General features: G+C 55.6%; 9 protein-coding genes across 9 annotated transcripts; 6 read left to right on the forward strand and 3 right to left on the reverse strand.

The window, feature by feature from the left end:
* Positions 1-312: 312 nt before the first annotated feature.
* BO82DRAFT_436260 (amino acid transporter) lies at positions 313-2,196 on the forward strand (the record flags this gene model as incomplete). Its single annotated transcript, XM_025641097.1, has 4 exons — positions 313-489; positions 568-1,741; positions 1,806-1,917; positions 1,967-2,196. The coding sequence occupies 4 exons, from the start codon at positions 313-315 to the stop codon at positions 2,139-2,141; spliced, it is 1,638 nt and encodes a 545-aa protein (XP_025487052.1). The 3' UTR covers positions 2,142-2,196.
* A 545-nt stretch (positions 2,197-2,741) lies between these two features.
* On the forward strand, positions 2,742-3,299 carry BO82DRAFT_406683 (uncharacterized protein; the record flags this gene model as incomplete). The annotated part of the gene is made up of 1 exon (XM_025639580.1): positions 2,742-3,299. The coding sequence occupies one exon, from the start codon at positions 2,742-2,744 to the stop codon at positions 3,297-3,299; it is 558 nt and encodes a 185-aa protein (XP_025487053.1).
* Positions 3,300-3,478: 179 nt separating this feature from the next.
* BO82DRAFT_192872 (uncharacterized protein) lies at positions 3,479-6,262 on the reverse strand. Its single transcript, XM_025630535.1, has 5 exons — positions 6,094-6,262; positions 5,626-6,004; positions 5,353-5,566; positions 5,272-5,303; positions 3,479-5,214 (listed from the first exon to the last, which is right to left on the reverse strand). The coding sequence occupies exons 1-5, from the start codon at positions 6,195-6,197 to the stop codon at positions 3,658-3,660; spliced, it is 2,286 nt and encodes a 761-aa protein (XP_025487054.1). The 5' UTR covers positions 6,198-6,262; the 3' UTR covers positions 3,479-3,657.
* A 170-nt stretch (positions 6,263-6,432) lies between these two features.
* Positions 6,433-7,513, forward strand: BO82DRAFT_358719 (bZIP transcription factor). The gene has a single exon (XM_025636369.1). It carries the CDS (start codon positions 6,590-6,592, stop codon positions 7,253-7,255), a length of 666 nt encoding a protein of 221 aa, XP_025487055.1. The 5' UTR covers positions 6,433-6,589; the 3' UTR covers positions 7,256-7,513.
* A 47-nt stretch (positions 7,514-7,560) lies between these two features.
* BO82DRAFT_192898 (glycosyltransferase family 32 protein) lies at positions 7,561-9,339 on the reverse strand. The gene is made up of 2 exons (XM_025630536.1): positions 8,266-9,339; positions 7,561-8,193 (listed from the first exon to the last, which is right to left on the reverse strand). Exons 1-2 carry the CDS (start codon positions 9,061-9,063, stop codon positions 7,867-7,869), a joined length of 1,125 nt encoding a protein of 374 aa, XP_025487056.1. The 5' UTR covers positions 9,064-9,339; the 3' UTR covers positions 7,561-7,866.
* BO82DRAFT_358720 (acyltransferase family protein) lies at positions 9,124-11,223 on the forward strand. Its single transcript, XM_025636370.1, has one exon. The coding sequence runs from the start codon at positions 9,616-9,618 to the stop codon at positions 11,092-11,094; it is 1,479 nt and encodes a 492-aa protein (XP_025487057.1). The 5' UTR covers positions 9,124-9,615; the 3' UTR covers positions 11,095-11,223.
* A 379-nt stretch (positions 11,224-11,602) lies between these two features.
* On the forward strand, positions 11,603-13,229 carry BO82DRAFT_358721 (uncharacterized protein). Its single transcript, XM_025636371.1, has one exon. The coding sequence runs from the start codon at positions 11,765-11,767 to the stop codon at positions 13,079-13,081; it is 1,317 nt and encodes a 438-aa protein (XP_025487058.1). The 5' UTR covers positions 11,603-11,764; the 3' UTR covers positions 13,082-13,229.
* Positions 13,230-13,292: 63 nt separating this feature from the next.
* BO82DRAFT_346093 (ferric reductase family protein) lies at positions 13,293-15,743 on the forward strand. The gene is made up of 4 exons (XM_025633738.1): positions 13,293-14,293; positions 14,342-14,400; positions 14,455-14,640; positions 14,700-15,743. Exons 1-4 carry the CDS (start codon positions 13,702-13,704, stop codon positions 15,657-15,659), a joined length of 1,797 nt encoding a protein of 598 aa, XP_025487059.1. The 5' UTR covers positions 13,293-13,701; the 3' UTR covers positions 15,660-15,743.
* A 201-nt stretch (positions 15,744-15,944) lies between these two features.
* BO82DRAFT_346094 (uncharacterized protein) lies at positions 15,945-17,199 on the reverse strand (the record flags this gene model as incomplete). The annotated part of the gene is made up of 5 exons (XM_025633739.1): positions 15,945-16,431; positions 16,493-16,610; positions 16,681-16,813; positions 16,925-17,053; positions 17,101-17,199. 5 exons carry the CDS (start codon positions 17,197-17,199, stop codon positions 15,945-15,947), a joined length of 966 nt encoding a protein of 321 aa, XP_025487060.1.
* Between the last annotated feature and the right edge of the window lie 748 nt (positions 17,200-17,947).

Below are 17,947 nucleotides of genomic sequence, written 5' to 3' on the forward strand. Positions count from 1 at the left end.
TACATTTCTGGAATGGAGTATGCATGCACGTGACCTCTGGATCCCTGACTTCTTATCTTATCCTCACCGCGACTGACTTGATTGATCACCGTCAAAATCACCCCCGGATGTCGCCATTCGCACCAACTAAGACAATCGGGCCGGAGGTCCAATCACAAGCCTAGGATTAATTAATTCCGGCCACATCCCAGAGATAGTAAGTTAGCCTTGGCTCGCCTGGCCGCGCAATGCCCCCCTGCAGCTGCAGCTCGATTGCACCCCTCCTTCTTCTTTCCACTTCGCTTCTTATCCTCGCCCTATAGGAGCAAATAAATGAGTGCAGCTGAGATTGACCCGGCGAAAGGCCCAGAGATCTCCTTTCAACCACCGACGGAGGAAACGAGCAAGGGGGGCGACGGAGAACGCATTTTTCAGGATGAAGAGTCGCAAAATCTCCGCCGCGGGTTGGAACAACGGCATACGCAGATGATTGCCATTGCCGGTGCAATTGTAAGTGCTTTTCTATAGTCCTTGTAGAGCTCCTGTGGGCAGAAACTAAGAAACAACCTTCTAACTTCGAATCGATAGGGAACTGGGCTCTTTCTTGGACTGGGCAGCTCAATTGCCTCTGGAGGACCGCTGGGTGCCCTGCTCGGGTACATGCTGGTTGGTGTCATTGTCTGTGCGATCCAGATCGCACTGGGGGAAGTTTCAGCCTTGATGCCCGTGACAGGATCGTTTGTGCGACATGTTGAACTCTTGGTCGACCCCGGGCTGGGGTTTGCGATCGGGTGGAATGTGGTATATGGCTGCTTCATGTCGGTGCCCAGTGAGATCTCGGCCGCCGTCGTGCTGATCCAGTACTGGACGGATCTGAACACAGCCATCTGGGTGACAATTTTGATCATCCTCTCCGCTGTTGTAGCTTTGCTCTTCATCCGGGTCTACGGTGAGCTCGAGTTCTGCTTCGCCATTCTCAAAATTCTCCTCATAATCGGCATTGTCATCATGGGGCTAGTCATCGACCTCGGTGGCGTGGCTGGCGCCCCTCGTTTGGGATTTCATTACTGGAAAGATCCCGGTCCTTTCTCCGAATACATTGCCTCTGGTGCATGGGGACGCTTCCTGGGCTTCTGGGCGGTTCTGACGACAGCCGTGTACAGCTTTTCCGGGGTAGAAAGTCTGACGATGGCCGCAGCCGAGATGCAGAACCCGCGACGCAACATTCCGCGGGCCTGCAAGCGCGTCTTTGCCCGCGTTACCATCTTCTATGTCATTGCCGTCCTGATCGTGGGCATGCTGGTTCCCAGCACCGATCCACGCTTGAACGATTACTCCGGGACGGCGGCCACCAGCCCCTTCGTAATTGCTGCAGCAGACGCCGGCATCAAGGTCGTGCCATCGATCATCAACGCGGTCGTCCTCACGTCTGCCTGGTCATCGTCGAACCAGAGCATCCTTTCTGGTACGCGAACACTGTATGGCCTCGCGCTGAAGGGTCACGCGCCCAAGATCTTCCTTCGAACGACGCGTCACGGCGTACCATACATGTGCGCCGCACTGCAGATCGCTGTCTCGTGTCTGGCGTACTTGAGCTGCTCAAACGGCGCATATACTGTCTTCAACTGGTTGTTGGACCTCACGTCGGCGGGAGTATTGGTCTCCTGGATCACTATCGCGTTAAACCATATCCGTTTGATCAAGGGATGTCGGGCGCAGGGGATTGCAACTGAGGAGTTGCCGTGGCATAATTGGTGGTCATGTAAGAAACCCTATGCGATTGAGTGTGCTTGCGGTTGTGACTGACAGATTTCGGGTGATGACAGACTATAGCTCGTGGTTTGCCCTCGTGTCGTGCATCATCATTCTCTTCACCGGTGGTTTCACTGTGTTCACCAAGGGGAACTGGGATCCCGCGTCATTTGTGTCTTCCTATTTGTGAGTTTGTTACTTGGGCGAGTATATCGATCAGGGCTAACGGTAGCAGGGATATCCCCCTTGTCTTGGCATTCTACCTTGGATACAAGTTTTGGAAGAAGACGAGGCTGGTCCCCGTACATGAGATCCCACTGCAGCAAGCGCTCCAGGAAGTGCGAGATAATCCAGAGGATGAGCCTGTCAAGACGAGCAAGTGGTCCAAGTTTAATATCCTCTGGGGATAGAGGAGGTGTTCCTGATGGGCTCAAGCTAGCTGTCCAGTCTATCTTTCGGTTTATGGTCCAAGTCGATATTGTGGATAGACAATCAACTCGAAATGTTTCCCGGATCCTAGGCAAAGAATAACAATGGTATTGTTGTTTCTTTGCGTGTGGTGCGGGCCATACAAAGTAATCCAACTCGGGTGAGGTGATGTTCCCGCAAAGCTTTGTAGATCTTAAGTCATGCATGAAGCCTCAGCCAAGGGCCGTGATTTGACTTTGATTATCTTGTTTGTATAGAGGTTAAACCTATACAAAGATGGGATGGGAGATTCACAGCATCTGACTCCTCTCAATGCAAGTATAGAGCAACGAATGCTCACAAGCTCGTCTCTTAACCAAAAAGAGGAACAAGGGGCTCCTCAGCGTCGGTTTCCAGCAATCATCAAAATCCTCCCATAGAGATGGACAAACAGACTATATAATAGGCCCTAAGCCCCAGCCACGTATGTCAACCTTGCGTTTGTTCCAGCATCACCAGCTTCGACCGACTCGATTTATACGAATTTACTCGATTTTACACGAATACTCGACCCCGAAATTCCGTTGATCGATTATCTCACGATGGCATCGAACGTCCTGTCCCTTCCGGATGAAATCCTAGCTTGGCACATGCGGCTGCAGCATTGGTTCCCGAAAGAAGAAGGGTACGAGGTCAGCAGCGTCTTGAGCAGCGACGGGCTCGGCGCCGCCTTTCACTCAGTCACAGTCCACCTACAGATCACCGAGAAGGACATCGACCACAAGTTCCTGGCCCTCGTGCTGGGCGAGTGTGGTTGGGACGCCGACCATATGGACCATGACGGTACGGTACTGGACGATCGGATCAACTACCACTCTGACCACATGCTCGCCACACTTCCCTATGGCAGTCCCTTCGCCTGTGGGGTGGTTTGGCATAACGCTATCACTCTTCTCCGGTATAAGCCGGAGAAGCGTAAATACGCTCGGTGCACCGCTCACGGCCAGAATATTCTGGACGTGAAATATGAAGCCGGCACCATAGACAGTTGGTTCCACCGGCTGAAGAAGAAATGGAGGCCCGAGACCATCCCGAAAGGAAGAAGCGGATTCGACACCTCGCGACTTCGATCCCACTCGTATTCGCCAGATTACTATTAGGTATGAGTATCACGAATAGCACGATAGCGCAGGATATTTGCTGACGCAGTGACAATTAAATTCGCACCAGAGTCGATGATCTTGTCGCTCTACGTAGAGAAAGAAGTCGATAATTCGCAATGAACACATTGTATGTTGCTGTCTGGGTGTATGAGCTTGTTTTGCATTGGCTTGTCCAGAGCATAGAAGTCAAGCATAGCTGGGTTCTCGGATGGTTTTGTCGCAAATATTCATGGTTGATATTGTGTGACGACTTCAGAAGAGAGCAGAACAGAACGTCATGCCAAAGCTACCGTCAGATAAATTCAACATCCAGCAAGAGTTAGACCCCATGACGGCTAAAAACCATCTCTAGCCACTAGCATTGACTCAGCCCAGAAGTAGTATTCGGATCGGTCGGAAGCTCCCCAAGAGATTGGGCATCGCCGAGAAGCATTAGATTATCCCAGTAGCGGTCGAAGAAATCCGCAGCGTCGGTAGGAGCATTGAATTGCGCATGTTGAGTACCGACGTCTTGTCCGAAGTAGAACGTCGCATCCATCAAATCGACATCAAATGGGGGATTAGGGGGACTCTGACTCTGACTCGGTGGAGAAGGGAGGTGAGGAGGCATGAGGTCGAGTTCAGCAAGGGCGTTGGCCACCCCTAAATCCGCGGGAGCCAACGAAGGATCATCCGTGCCAGGTGTTGCGCCGTGTTGTAAGTGAGTGTTGGCCACATTCAGCATGATATGCAAAGCTTCGGCAGTTTTCAATGCTTCCTTCGATTGATGGCGAAGGCGGTTCCATATGTTGTAAGATTGCTCGAGCTCAAGGGAAAGTGCTTGTCGTTCAACCAGAATGGCCTGCCTTGTAGTGGGCGACAGGTTTCGCTGGAGGTCATGTCTTGATTGACAGGAGATTTCTAAAGAGACAATCATTGCCGCTGTGCGGAAATGCATAATGACACAAGATGAGAAGAAGAAGGACGCGTAGTTCAACTGACCGCCCGGTGAACTCTCGTTGAAAATATCGGACTGATGTTGCAGGACCCTTCTGGCCGCATCTAAGCACTCCCGGCGCGAGTATGCGTATTTGGGATTGAGACGATGCTGGGTAATATATCGCCGATGGAGGTCTGAGCGAGCCTTCTGATACATTAAATCAATATTGTATCGGTCCATAATCGTGGTGGGAGGGTCTGCGATAGACTCGCTCGGTGGGCGAAACCGCAAAGGTAGTGGAATAGTGGCGCGGAGTTCTCGCAGCTTTGCATCCAGCTGAAGCACCTCTTGGTAGGGAACCCCTTTGACCGAGCAGACTTTGCGGGCGATGTCGGCTCCCGCAAACATCACCCGATTGAGAGCGACCGGGAAAAGAATCAGAGTTTTCTCTGTCGGAGGCCTGGAAGCAGGTAAGCTCGTGGCTGCAGGATCCAGGTCGTCATCTGTTAAGTTTCTCGGCTCCAGGGTATCGGATTGCGTCTGCGCGGTGGTGGGGGGAAGGCCAGCCTGGCACGAGATGTAGTGATCTAGGAGACACAGATACATCCAAACCCGACGTCGCATCTCACCGTTGAACGGTGAGATCCCGCGATAATGCTTAGGATCGCGATGGTAGCCGCTATGAATAGCCAAGCGAGTGGCCAGTCCCAGCAGGATGGATGGTCCGGCGTGGGTGTCGGTGCTTCTGAGGATTTCGCAACATATACTCAATATGAGAGTCTCCAATTTGTATCGTCCCGGTCTTGTATATTCCGCCATGGTAAGACATTGCGACGCCAAGCGAAAGTACTCGTCGAATGCTTCTGCAAAATGGCCATCCGCTCTGCCGGTTGTGGTGAACAGATGCAGTCCAGCAGCCGCACTGAGGATGGTGTAAAGATAGGCCAGCCAACTAATGGATGCGCCCTGTGGGTTCTTCCAGAAAGCCGTATACTATGCCGCAGGTTAAAATGGATGAGTATGAGTGGGACAGATTCTGCAGTGACCTACCTCGCGCGTGAATGTTGGTGTATGTATAAGCACTTCGACGGGTTAGCATTCATCCGACAATAGGCTTCGATTGATACTCGCCTAGAGGGGATTCTTTCGAGTTCAAATAGGCCGATATCAACCTATCTGCCATGGATCGAGCAGGCAAAGCGGCCAGAAGTTCAGAGACGGTCGAGGAGATGGAGTTTCCGAATAGTAGTACAGGGCCTGGGACATCCGGGACTGAGTCTTCCTCTTTCACCTCCTCGAGAGAAGTATTCTCGTGCATCTGAAGGAACTCCTTAACCTCGGCGATCTGGCAAGCGGATCAGTCAAATCGAGAATGCACAGCCAGTAGGTAGCGAGACTGCATACCTCGTCCAGCACCGCTTGCCAGTGGGTGGGGTTATGATAGCTTGTGCCATCCTGTTCGATCAGAATAGTCCCGGGGAACTCAGCCTGCGGTCCGGAAACGGGATCCGCCAAGTGAGGCAGTGGCTGAGGCTCTGCTGGCAGTGGGCCCGGAGTCCAAGCAATGTCTGCAGGGAGCTGTGGTAGTGGTGGTGGTGGTAGCGCCTGAGGTAAAGAGTTCCCTGTCGACAACTGCTGCACACGGGCCTCAAGTTTGTGAATATAGTACTGGATGTCATGAGAATCGCCAGTCGAGACTCCCTGGGGGACCACATAGTGGCACATCTCAGCCCGGCGATGTTTGATGCAGTTGTCGCAAGGATGGGTGCGATTACATTTCAACCTGAGATATGGAGAGTCAGAGAGAAGAGAGGGTCCAGTGGGGAAGCCGATGGGGCAGCAGGGCTGGGACTGGGACTGGGGCTGGCACACTTTTTCCGACGGCAAGGTACACAGGAGAGTTTGGGTCTCGGCTTCCTCTTTTTCGCCGATGGAATGACGGTAGGATTGTCTCCATCGCCGGATATGGGGTCCATCGTGTAGCAACCTTGAAGGCAATGAGGAGATCGAGGAGAATAAGTCCGTGTACGACGCGGGGATATTTTGGCTGGCAGGCAGATAGTGGCTGACTCAGCCACTTGTCCACGGCCAGATCCGCATGCTCTAACCTTCCTAGGTCTAGCTTCGGATATCTTGACGGTTAGTGCCGGATTTACCTGTGTTTGCCCGGTTTGTTCTCTCTCTCTCTCCACCTTCATCATCATTCATCCCCGACAGACAGTCCCTTACTCTCATACTTGATCTATAATTAAGTCCATCCCAATCGCTGCACATCATGACTTTACAGCAACCCCAATCATTGCATCTCTTATACCTCGCAATTCGTGCATATCTTGCATATCTTGCAGCCATCGCGTGAGAGATCGCCATGCTCGCATCTTCTCTCCCTCAATCGCCCCCGTGCAGCCCTATGGCCTCATACTCAGAGCCTTCCTCGTGGGATCCGGAGATGGTAAAATCCTTCATCTATGACCTCGATCCCATGTTATTTCCACCGTCGTGTCCTCCGGACCTCGACATGATCCCTACCATCTCTCTCATGCCACATCCCCTACTCGAGACCACCGTTCCACAAATCTCGAGCACCACCACGGTCGACGCCACGCTGAGTCGATCGGCCTCCCCGATAAGCCATAGCTCCTTCCGATCGCCGTATATCTATCCTCTGCACGACCTTCACCATCTCTCGCCCCTGTCTCCGACCTCCGTTTCGGCCGCTACAACCGTAACCTCTGAGTCGGCGGCCACCACAGCCTCTCGACGAGGGACCAAGAGAGCACGGTCGCATTTATTCACAGAAGAGTCATTGGGGAGCGACACTCCCTCGTCCCAAGACTCGGAGGAGGAGCGCATCCAGGAGAAACGGCGCCGCAACAAGATGGCTTCGCGGAAGTTGCGCCAGCGACAAGTCGAGCACGTCTCCGACCTGGAGTCACGGCTGGGTCAAGTGACTCGCGAGCGCGATGATCTACGGCTGCAGGTTGCCAAATGGGAAGCGGAAGTCATGGTGCTGAGAAAACTCGTTGGACAATAGATGGACGATGACCCTGGGGACTGGCTTGATGATTTTACAGCTTAGCGGAGCGTTCCAGCGACAATCATTCTTGAATTTTGTATATACCCAAGACCATAGAATCATCATCCTCGCTTTTCGTATGCTGGTTTTTCTGGGCTTTGGCTTGCAGAGTGACTGAGCTGATTGATCACGTGTCGATCACGTGTCACATGTCCGCGTTTGGTCTCGATGACCTCACCGAAGTAGGTGGTAGGGCAGCCTCACTTTTTCAATTCGTTGTACCGTGTCTGTTATTGATAAAATTGATTCAACTTCATTGAGAGTCCAGCTGTACTTGCCCTCTCTGTGATTCTGTTCGTTGTGTCTTTCCACATTGGATTGGCCATGGTCCACTGGCCAGCAACTACATATCTCCACCCATCCGAACGACATTCGTGGTGCACCGCATAACTCACCAACGATCATAATGTATCGTGACCTCGGAGTCAGATGCAGGAATTTCATGCTTTGGGAGATTAAGAAGGTGATTCCATCAAGCTACATCAGCTACTGTGCAGCGCACCATTATAAACAAACGCCAACATGCCAAGACGCCACCGCAAGTCATTTCAAGCCTTTTTCGCATGATGTTATTGGCCGAGATTCAATCCCAGATCCAACCCCAGGTCCATCCCGAGGTTCAGTTGTAATTCTGCCTCCGCCGCATCGTTGGCCTGCTTGAGGGCAATCTGACGCTCCTGCTCGTCGAGCGGAAGGGCGGCAAAGGCAGCGGTGTTCTCGTCCCATGCGCGCACACACTCCTTATTCCAGTTGCACTTCTCCACCTCCCCGTACACCGGATGACTGAAGCGCGGGTGGTTTGAGGGCCAGTTGGAGGCATGGTAATGATGCTTGACGAGAGCCGTTCGGGCGTTGTGGTTGCCCGAGTCGGAATGGCCCTGGCCGGCGGCGAAGGCCTCGACGGTCAGCACCAGAATCCCCCCCACGAGTTTGGATTCGGGGATATTGTGGAAGGTGTTCCAGCTCACTTCGTGCCCTAGTCGGATGCTCATCTCTGCCAGCACGGCGGAGGTGAAGGCAGAGGGCCCCGTGCCGCTGATCACGTCGTCAAAGTCCAGCTCCAGCTCGCCGATGGGCCTGCCTTGCTGAACCGACAGTTCATGTAACCAAGCCAGAATGTTGTCCACCAGCCGCATCATTACCGGGTGGCGGGGCTTGCTCATGAAAGTCCACTGACAGAAGGACTGCGATTTCTGGCCCAAGATCGCATGGTCATTGAACTCGGGCTCGTCGATCTCGACTCCGATCACCAGATCCATCTCATCCTCAGTAAATCGCTCGGGAATAAATCGGTCCAGCGGGCGGAGGGCTTCAACGTCAATGTCCGCCCAGACTCCCCCATCAACATACATGATCAAGTATCGCAGGAGGTCGGCCTTGATGATGCGCGCGTTCAGCGAGCGGTACACCTCGACAATATCCGGTCGGTTCAGCCCCTCCGGCCCATAATGGGTCTCGACATAGTAGAGGTCATTCTCATCGGTCAGCACCTCGTACCGATGGCGGGGATTCTTCTCCGGCCAGCTTCGAGCAACAAGGAGATCTCGCGGCTCGAAAGCCAGAGGATTGACCTTCCACGATTGCCAGATCTTCCGGGGAAACTGCTTATACCGCGCGGTGGGGCCGGAGAGGCTGCCATTGACCTCGCCAAAGGTCCCGGTGAGGGAAAGGTAGAAGACCAGCACGAAGGCAGAGAAGAAAACAGGGGCCACTCGACGGAGGTGGCGTGGCAGAAAGACGCCAGACAGAGGGGTGTTTGCCTGCATTCTGTCGAGCAACACGAGCAGAGACACAGGCAACGAAGAGAAGTGAGGGAGAAATGGTGGTGCTCAGGGGCAGAAAGGGCGTGGGCTGATGGTCTGGACGTTTATGAGGGGGAACGGCACGGTGACGAGAATGCTTCATATGCGTCAATTGCAGTCGCTAAGCTCTCTTAGCTGCGCTAGGGTCCTCACTGGGACCCAACTGAACCGGTCATGGAACTAATCGATTGGCGTAGCACTTATCGACCCAGGATGATCGTATTCAAACCATTCGGAGGTTCCTGGGGGGGAAAGCCTCGGGTGGCGCACTGACGGCGGCCCTGAAGGGGAAATGGCTCCGAGACATGTGTTTTTCACACGACCAGATCAAATTGTCAGCGAGGAGACTAAACTTGGAAGACCCTCAACCTGGTCTCCCCCCGGTCGATCGCTCCGCTTAGTCGGAGTTCGGTTGTTTTGGTGGCGGGGGCGACGGGAAGCCCTCATATATCGCTCCGCACCACCAGGCCACGCATCGCAGCCCGCTTGACAACCTCACAAGCTATTCTGGCCACCATGCCAGCTCTCTTACTTTCTCCAATGCGCGAAAAGACCTTGGAAGATGGCGAGTGGAAGTCTTCCCTGCTGGAGCCGCCGCCCATCCCTCAGTCTCGCTGGATGGAGAGGCTGTGCCCGGAATTTCTATCCCGATCACACCACGGCCAGGATCGCGAAAAATTGCCGACTTCTGTTCCTCGACCTCGACGAACAGCCTATCTAGACGGTCTGCGCGGATTTGCTGCTCTACTGGTATATTGGGGCCACCATGAACTGTGGGCTCACGACGGCATTGGAGCGGAGCGCATTTTCGAGAACGCGTACGGATACGAGAACCAGCGCTACCTGGTCGCCTTCCCTGGGGTCCGTAACTTTTTCTCGGGCGGACATTTCGCAGTCAGCGTCTTCTTCGTGCTGTCCGGATATGTTCTGTCGGCGAAACCGCTGGCGTTGATCAGCGCAGGGGAGCGTGTCGCGCTGAGCGACAATCTCGCGTCAGCTTTGTTCCGTCGCTGGTTGCGCCTCTTCCTGCCTGTTATTGCCACGACCTTCATTTACATGACTTTCCTTCACGTCTTCCGCGTGAAGACGGTACCCGAATTGCAGGGCAGCTATGGCGCAGAGCTCTGGAATTGGTACGCCGAGTTCAAGAACTTCAGCTTCATCTTCCGGGGAGGAGGTGAGCCGTGGTTCACCTACAATTTCCACTCGTGGTCCATCCCGGTGGAATTTCGCGGATCGATCATCGTCTACACGGCGCTGTTGGCCTTCTCCCGCTGTCGCCGATCCATGCGGTTAGCCTGTGAGGCCGGCCTGGTGTTTTATTTCCTTTACATTGCCGATGGCTGGTTCGGAGCATTGTTCATGTCGGGCATGCTCCTGTGCGATCTGGACCAGCTCGCGGCGCGGGACCAGCTGCCCGACTGCTTCGTCATGCTGGAGCCGTACCGCGAGGGGATCTTTCCTGTTCTGCTGGCGATCAGCATGTATCTTGGGGGCGTCCCCTCGCGGAGCTTCGAGGTGCAGATCCTCCGTGAGTCCCCCGGGTGGTACTACCTGTCTCTGCTGAAGCCTCAGGCGGTCTTCGACTACAAGTGGTTCTACCTCTTCTGGGCAGCGACCTTTCTGGTTGCCACGCTGCCACGCCTGCCGTGGTTGAAGCGATTCTTCGAGACCCCCTTCAACCAGTACCTCGGACGGGTGTCGTTTGCTTTCTACCTCGTCCACGGGCCCGTGCTGTGGGTGCTGGGCGATCGGCTGTACGCCGCGGTCGGGTGGGCACGCGATTCACATGCATCGAATTGCCCTGGCTGGATTAACCGACTGCCGTTGCCGCGCGTCGGGCCCCTGGGGTTGGAGGTGAGCTTCCTGGCACCGCAGCTGATCCTGCTGCCGGTGACGCTGTGGTTGGCAGAGATAGTCACCCGCTGGATTGACGAGCCGAGCGTGCGAGTAGCGCAGTGGCTGTACCGCCGGACATTGGGAAATGACGCTTAGTCTTAGTCTAGTGTAGCAAGCAGCGATCGATAGATAGCAAGACAGGAATTTGAGTGCGTGGTTTTGCTTCTTGGGTTGCGTGCTAGTTTGTAGACTCATTTCCGGAATCGGAGACCAACCGCGGACCAGGAATGGCGCTATCACCGATAGTCCAGAGAATGACAGGAGGAGAAGATGCGTAGTGGAGAGTGGTGAGTGGAGAATGAGGGGAATCCTCTCGGTCTTCTTGCTTTCCCCGGACCCTGGCAATCACCATCGGCCAATTCACATGCTTGACCATGGACGGCATAGCCTGCATGCTGATCACTTCGCATGAAGCCCGACCTGAAAAGCGGGGAAGAGCTTTCTCTGTGAGATTAATGGGGTTGATTGATTGATTGAATCCCATTCAGGGCCGGGCCGCCCAAGCCCAAAGGGGGAAAAACCGCAGCTCAGGCCTCCCACTATGTCTGACTACTCCGAACTGCCCCTCTGCCTTCATTCCTGCTGGCTGCAACCCTAATTTATCTCACGCTTCTCACGGCTGTCAGCTTTCCCTGTCCACATGAGCCCGGCCATTCCACCCCCTCCCTCACTCTGTCTGGGCTGTCCGGCTCTCCCTCCATTTTTTGCCAGTCTTCCTTGTTCAGGTTGGACAGGTCCAACCCAAGCATAGCAAGCATAGCAAGCAATGTCTGCCCGGCTCATGCGCCTGGTGCCCCTTGCCGGGCTCCTCGTGGGCTTGCTCCTCACGTTCTACTACCTGTACAGGGGGCTCGCAGCCCCGTCAGCCACTGGCCGGAAGGAGACCACTCAGCACAATACAATCGACCTGTCGCATCTCTCAGACACTCATCACCAAGTCTTTTCCGCATCGACCCCAGACCAGAAATATTTCCACGTTGATTTCGGTGAACGAGATGGCTTCAACCCCAGCATTATCCCCCACCCCGTGCTCGACGACAAATGGATCATCACCGCGCAACTGGCGCGCAATCGCTCGGAAACAGAGCTCCTCTCTGTCTGGAGCGCCGAGCTGGTCTGCACCGCAGCCTTCCAGGACCAAGGTCGCACGCTGCGCTGCGTTGACCAGCCTCTCATCCTCCCCATCGCCGCGACGGCTACTGACCCGACGCGCTGCAATGGGGAGCTGGAGTTCCTCTCGGTGAGCCTGGGGCCGCACGACGCGCGGATCTTCTACGGGCCCGACCGACCGTATGTGGTATATGGGTCGAACTCGCAGCACACGTGTTTCGGACAGTGGGTGCTGGATTTCCGGGTGCTGGTCGACTGGCCCGGCGAGGAGATCCTTAAAACCCCTACCTATCGACATCCAGTCGAGCTGCAGCGACCCCTGCTGCCGGGGTACTCTGCCATCGAGAAGAATTGGTTCCTGTTCTGGGACATGCACGGGACGGCGTACGTGCACTACGATGTGGCGCCCACGCGGGCCTACTCGCAGCTGCTGAGCATCGCCGATGGCTCCGTCGGCCCCAATCTGGCGGCCAATGCCGCTCCAATCGACGAGCGCTGCCTGCAGAAATACTTGCCTGTCCTCCCAGACTTGGACCACGAGTCGATCCACCAGGCGACAAATTCCCTAGCCATCACGCTATGTGAACGCGCCGATCCCAGCTGCCAGCCCAGCGAAGATAACACGTTTGTCTTCCTGATCTTCCAGCACAAGAAGTACGTGGCCTTCCACAGTGTGTACGAGCCGTACGTCATGTTGTTCCGCCAGCGTGCTCCGTTCGAGGTGTTTGGCGTTTCCACCAAGCCACTCTGGATCCACGGGAGGGGGTCCTCGAGTGTGGGGGTCGCGGAGGACCAGCAGCAGTCGGAGATGTTGTATGTGACCTCCATCAGCTGGAAGCAGGCGGGTCAGCGCTATCATGGGTACATCGACGATGTGATGTTTTTGGGGTTTGGGCGGGAGGACTCCCACTCGGGAGGCATTGATGTGGTCGCGCGGGACTTGCTCGATGGGCTGGGGTATTGCTTCGGTTGAGGTGCTGTGCTGGGCTGTTATGTTCTGTATGATATGAGACAACGACATGCTCTCTAGGGGGCGAATAGATTAATTTGCTGGACCACTGCACGGGTCCTGATTCATTCTGGCATGGCCACCTAAGCCTTTCCAAGCCTGCGAGTCGTGCATCGCCTTCAGCCCTACGTCCTGATTGATGGGGCTGTCATATCCCTGAAACAAGCTTGGTGGTGACCCACTCATTGCTGGGCGGTTAACGCCCAATGGAACAGAGGCATTTGCAGCCAGCGCTGGAGATAGGGTGATTTCCAAGAGATGACAGCTCCACTACGGAGAAGAGTGTGATGAACTTCGCAGTGGGCGCTTGTGCCAGGCAGCATTGATTCGAAGGAAGAGTCATTCATTAGTGACCCGGACCGCAGCTTTATCTCTGCCTGGGCTCTGGTCTCCTATCTTCGCGGCCCTAGTCTTCCATTCTCAGTCACTCCTTTGACCTCTGTTCCCCTTGCTTCAGTTCGTTCAGTTTCTTTTGCGAGACCGTTTTTGCTTCTCAAGGGCTGTGGCTGGACCGCAACCCTGATCTCGTTCTTTTCAGCCTCCTGCAAGCGGGCTCTTGTCCTTCTTTTATACGTTCGGCCAACATGGCTGACAGCATGTGGTATGCGTTCCTCAACGACGAGCTCTGCTACGTCTCCCTGTGGATATTCGCGTGCCTGATTGCGATTATCTTCATCTGGCAGACCACGCAGCAGCTTGCGGCCCATCTCCGGCGACTGGCAACCTTCACCGACCCTTCCCAAAAGTTCCACCGGGTTGCTGACCCCCGACTCTCATGGCTCAAGCGGCATCTCCTCTACGCGCCCCTCTGGCACAATCGGCACAACCGAGAAATGCAGCTTTCCCGTGCCGTCAACATGGGCACACTGCCCAGTCGGTTCCACGCCCTCCTGCTCACCTTGCTTGTCGTCCTGAACGTGGTTCTTTGCACCATCACGATCCCTTTTGGCTTGGAGGAGTCCACGGTGGCAGTTCAGATCCGGAATCGAACGGGGTACATGGCGACGGCGAATCTGTTTCCGCTGTTTGTCATGGCAGGCCGCAACAACCCGCTGATCTCGCTGCTGCGGGTCTCCTTCGACACCTGGAACCTCCTGCATCGGTGGCTGGGCCGGATTGTTGTGCTGGAGGCGTTGGCGCATGTGGTTGCGTGGGGGGTGCCCAAGGTGCAAGATTGTACGGTCCCTTCTTCTGCGCGAGGGAATCATGTCTGATATGCAGCAGATTGGTGGAAGGGGATGCTCGCAACGCTGAGCAAGCCCTTCATGTTCAATGGGTTGATGGTAAGTGCAGGCAACGCCAGTCTCCATAGGGTTGTGACTGACCTCCACCTCCAGTGCATGGTGGCCCTCCTCATTATCCTCGTCCAGTCGCCCTCGCCGATCCGGCATGCCTTCTACGAGACCTTCCTGCACCTCCACATTGCACTCGCCTGCATCGCGCTGGGATTTGTGTGGCATCACGTCTACCGCTACTCGTGCAAGTTCTACCTCTACGCAGCGGTCGCCTTCTGGGCATGCGAGGTTGGGATCCCATCGCCAGATCTATGCCATCCAGCTAACCCAATTACCCTGCAATGCAGCATCTAGCCCGCTTCCTGATCCTCCTGCACCGGAACTTCCGCGCTGGAGCCCGCACCACAGCCTACGTTGAGGTTCTTCCGGGCGACACCATGCGGGTGACCCTGCACGTTGCGCGACCGTGGCGCTTCTCGCCAGGCCAGTATCTCTTCCTCTGCATCCCGTCCGTCGGAGGCTGGACCTCGCATCCCTTCTCCGTAGCCTGGGCGGGAGACACGAGCGCAGCAGCAGCAGCATCACTCACCGAGAAGTCATCCAACAATTACCTCGCACAAGGCACGGCATCGCAAAGTATCTCCCTGCTCATCCGACGCCGCACGGGGTTCACCGACAAGCTATTCAAGACAGCCCTCACCCACCAACACTCCTACCGCAGCACGTTGTCCTACAGCGACGACCCCAGGGCAAGCGGCCCCTCCTTTCAAGCGCCCCAGACCACCCCTCCGCTCCGCGTATCTGCCCTGGTAGAAGGCCCATACGGCAACCTCCAGACCCTCGACTCGTACGGCACCGTCCTCCTGATCGCCGGCGGAGTAGGCATCACCCACTGTCTCCCCTTTATCCCCCACCTTCTGCACGGCTACACGACCGGCACTGTCTCCGCCCGCCGAGTCACGCTGGTGTGGATTGTGCAGGCCCCTGAACACCTGGAGTGGATCCGGCCGTGGATGACGGAGGTGCTGGCGATGGAGGATCGGAGGGCGGTGCTGCGGGTGAAGGTGTTCGTGACACGGCCGCGGAGCCCCAAGGAGATCAAGAGCCCCAGCGCCACGGTGGAGATGTTCGCTGGGCGGCCGGACGTGCAGACGGTGGTGGAGATGGAGGCGGCCGGCCAGGTCGGGGCGATGGGGGTGATGTGTTGTGGGAATGGGGGGTTGAGCGATGAGGTGCGGCGGGCGTGTCGTGCGGTGCTGGAGAGAGGAACGGCGGTGGATTATATCGAGGAGAGTTTTACTTGGTAGGTGGTGGTGGGGATGATTGAGAGTTGTTGTTGTAGTGGTGGTGGTGGTGGTGATGGTTGTGTCGTGTGTGTGTCGGAATCGGTGGTTATTCCCGACCGGGGGTTGATGCCCAAGGCATGAAGGGTAAAGATTGTGGCCTCCTTGGTAAGGTGTCCGTCAGGCAACGAGACTAGTCCGCATTCGCCAGCATAGTCAATTCACCTGGCCTTGGCCATCGTTCTCGTGCATATCTACAGTAGTATAAATAATCAAAGAGCCCTCAGAACAACCTGTCTAGGACCACGATTATACTCCGCTATCTCTCCTAGTTGTTAATGGAATCTCATCCGCAACCACCACCACCTCCACCTTCCTCACAATCCCCCCCACATGTCGATCCAGAAACTCCCGATCCCCCGCGAAGATCTGCGTCGTGATATTCGCCAGAATCTGCCGCTCGTGCTCTTCCGAGGAGCACGACGCCTGCCCCTGTCCCCGCTGCCTCACGTACGGCATGATCCAGCTCATCTTCCAGTCTGCTGCAAAACTCTCCGTAGATTGGTTGGCAGTCGGCTCCCCATCCATCTGGTGGTGCTGCGTCTGTTTCTTCCGGATATACATTCTAACCCAGTGGATGACCAGGGGCCGGACACACGGTACTGAGGCGGTTATAAGAACAATGCCGGCCTCGATGAACATCCACCGGAGGAGGGGGACGCGGTTGATGCGCGGGTTGGTCGATTTGAGGATCGTGGGGTACTCCAGGGTCTTGACGAGGGAGGCGGCCATTGCTCTTCAGGCTTCAATTAGTCTCTGGGGAAGGGGTTCGAGGGGGGGGCAGAGGTAGGGCTTACACCACCCCCAGGCTAAGCAGGGAGATGAGCACCAGTTTGACCCGGAGCGTCCAGTTAAACCGCCAAAAGATGTAGATGGGGAAGACGGCGAGGAAGAGGTCGCTGGCGGAGTTGAACGCTACCCTCCCAAGGGATTAGTTGTTGGTTCTTTGCTGGGGGGAGGACTTGGCGGAAGGGGACTAACTCACCACCCTGGAAATATCCATAATCGATCTGAACATCCAGCGACATACAATGTTCCTGGGCGCCGGGCTGGAATATGTCCTCGACACGCGAGCATTGTGCGAACAGCAAAACCACACTGACCACATTGACGATCACCTGCAGGGGTACGAGAGTCCACAGGACCATGCGGTCCCACGTCCGCGCCGCCAGCAATGCCATCATGTACATAATCATCGCGAGACGACCCGCCGTGGCGGCGAGGATGACAATCGCGTAGCCGATGGTCGAGTACCGGAAGCTTGCGGTCACACTGCGGTGGCTGGGGGCCGTGCTGGTATTGCCGTACCCGTGGTTGACCGCGACATTGAACAGCACGGCTGCAATCAACAGCAAAGTCTGGCCTAATTAGTGACTATCTGAGAAGGTGACTGGCGGTAGCGTACCAGAGCCAACACTATGATCACATCACTAAGCTGCAGGTTCCCGAATTTGTAGTTGCTGGCCGTGCGGGAGGCGACCACGAGGATTGAAAAAGCCATCATTGTCCACACGCTGATTAACAGTTCCGGGCCGTAATCGGTCCCGGATGACATCTCTGCCCCTGGACTAAGGGTATGGTTGTGGCCGGCATGGCTATCTTGATCGTGGACGTGCAGCATCTCTGGAGGGCTCGTTGGTTCATCTTATCACTCCGCCCGGTCAGACTGCGAAGAAGCGGATCCAGCTCTCAGGCAAGCAACCTGGCCATGGCTTTAGTTAAGAGGAATGACCTTGGGGTCGGACTCCTCTCGCGGGTCGGGCATTATACTCAATTCAGGGCCGGGCGGGACAGTGTCCAGATACGGGGACAGATAGTCAAAGTTGACAGCCTCCCTGGAGCCACATCTAGACAACGAAAGCTCATTCACGCTACCTGCTCAGTCTTGAGCCGCAGATCCTTGACCGCAACAAGACTAAGACGCACCTGCCAAGGCCCAAGATTCGGGCATCGGCCGAGGCAATCCTTATCTGAAACAACGCCGTTGTTCGAATCCACCCACTGGCCCAATCACCCAATTGATGTGTGCTAAGCATTCTGATTGACGCCAGTGTCAGGCCGACGAATGTGTCTCAGAGTTGGCGACGGTCTGATGGGCTTGAGAGCCAGCCAAGCTCTAGGATGTGCTTCTGCAACCCCCTATTTTTAACCCCATCGCGGGACAACGCCAAGACCGCGAAGAAAAACCCCCAAAGCGAGCAGTTCTGGTCCGTGCCTGGCTTGTTCCGTCGCTTTAGAGGCTTGGTGCTGCT

Source organism: Aspergillus uvarum (assembly GCF_003184745.1).
Source record: "Aspergillus uvarum CBS 121591 unplaced genomic scaffold BO82scaffold_76, whole genome shotgun sequence".
In the NCBI taxonomy this organism is placed as follows: domain Eukaryota; kingdom Fungi; phylum Ascomycota; class Eurotiomycetes; order Eurotiales; family Aspergillaceae; genus Aspergillus; species Aspergillus uvarum.

Bases quoted from the DNA above. Each gene is read 5' to 3' on its own strand.
- BO82DRAFT_192872 (XM_025630535.1), bottom strand. From the start codon at position 6,197: ATGGACCCCATATCCGGCGATGGAGACAATCCTACCGTCATTCCATCG. The intron at 6,005-6,093 runs GTGTGCCAGCCC...TCCATATCTCAG, and splicing joins GTACCTTGCCGTCGGAAAAA to GTTGAAATGTAATCGCACCC. The intron at 5,567-5,625 runs GTATGCAGTCTC...TCCGCTTGCCAG, and splicing joins GGCAAGCGGTGCTGGACGAG to ATCGCCGAGGTTAAGGAGTT.
- BO82DRAFT_358719 (XM_025636369.1), top strand. From the start codon at position 6,590: ATGCTCGCATCTTCTCTCCCTCAATCGCCCCCGTGCAGCCCTATGGCC.
- BO82DRAFT_192898 (XM_025630536.1), bottom strand. From the start codon at position 9,063: ATGCAGGCAAACACCCCTCTGTCTGGCGTCTTTCTGCCACGCCACCTC. The intron at 8,194-8,265 runs GTGAGCTGGAAC...CTGACCGTCGAG, and splicing joins GCATCCGACTAGGGCACGAA to GCCTTCGCCGCCGGCCAGGG.
- BO82DRAFT_358720 (XM_025636370.1), top strand. From the start codon at position 9,616: ATGCCAGCTCTCTTACTTTCTCCAATGCGCGAAAAGACCTTGGAAGAT.
- BO82DRAFT_358721 (XM_025636371.1), top strand. From the start codon at position 11,765: ATGTCTGCCCGGCTCATGCGCCTGGTGCCCCTTGCCGGGCTCCTCGTG.
- BO82DRAFT_346093 (XM_025633738.1), top strand. From the start codon at position 13,702: ATGGCTGACAGCATGTGGTATGCGTTCCTCAACGACGAGCTCTGCTAC. The intron at 14,294-14,341 runs GTACGGTCCCTT...GATATGCAGCAG, and splicing joins GGTGCCCAAGGTGCAAGATT to ATTGGTGGAAGGGGATGCTC. The intron at 14,641-14,699 runs GTTGGGATCCCA...CCTGCAATGCAG, and splicing joins TCGCCTTCTGGGCATGCGAG to CATCTAGCCCGCTTCCTGAT.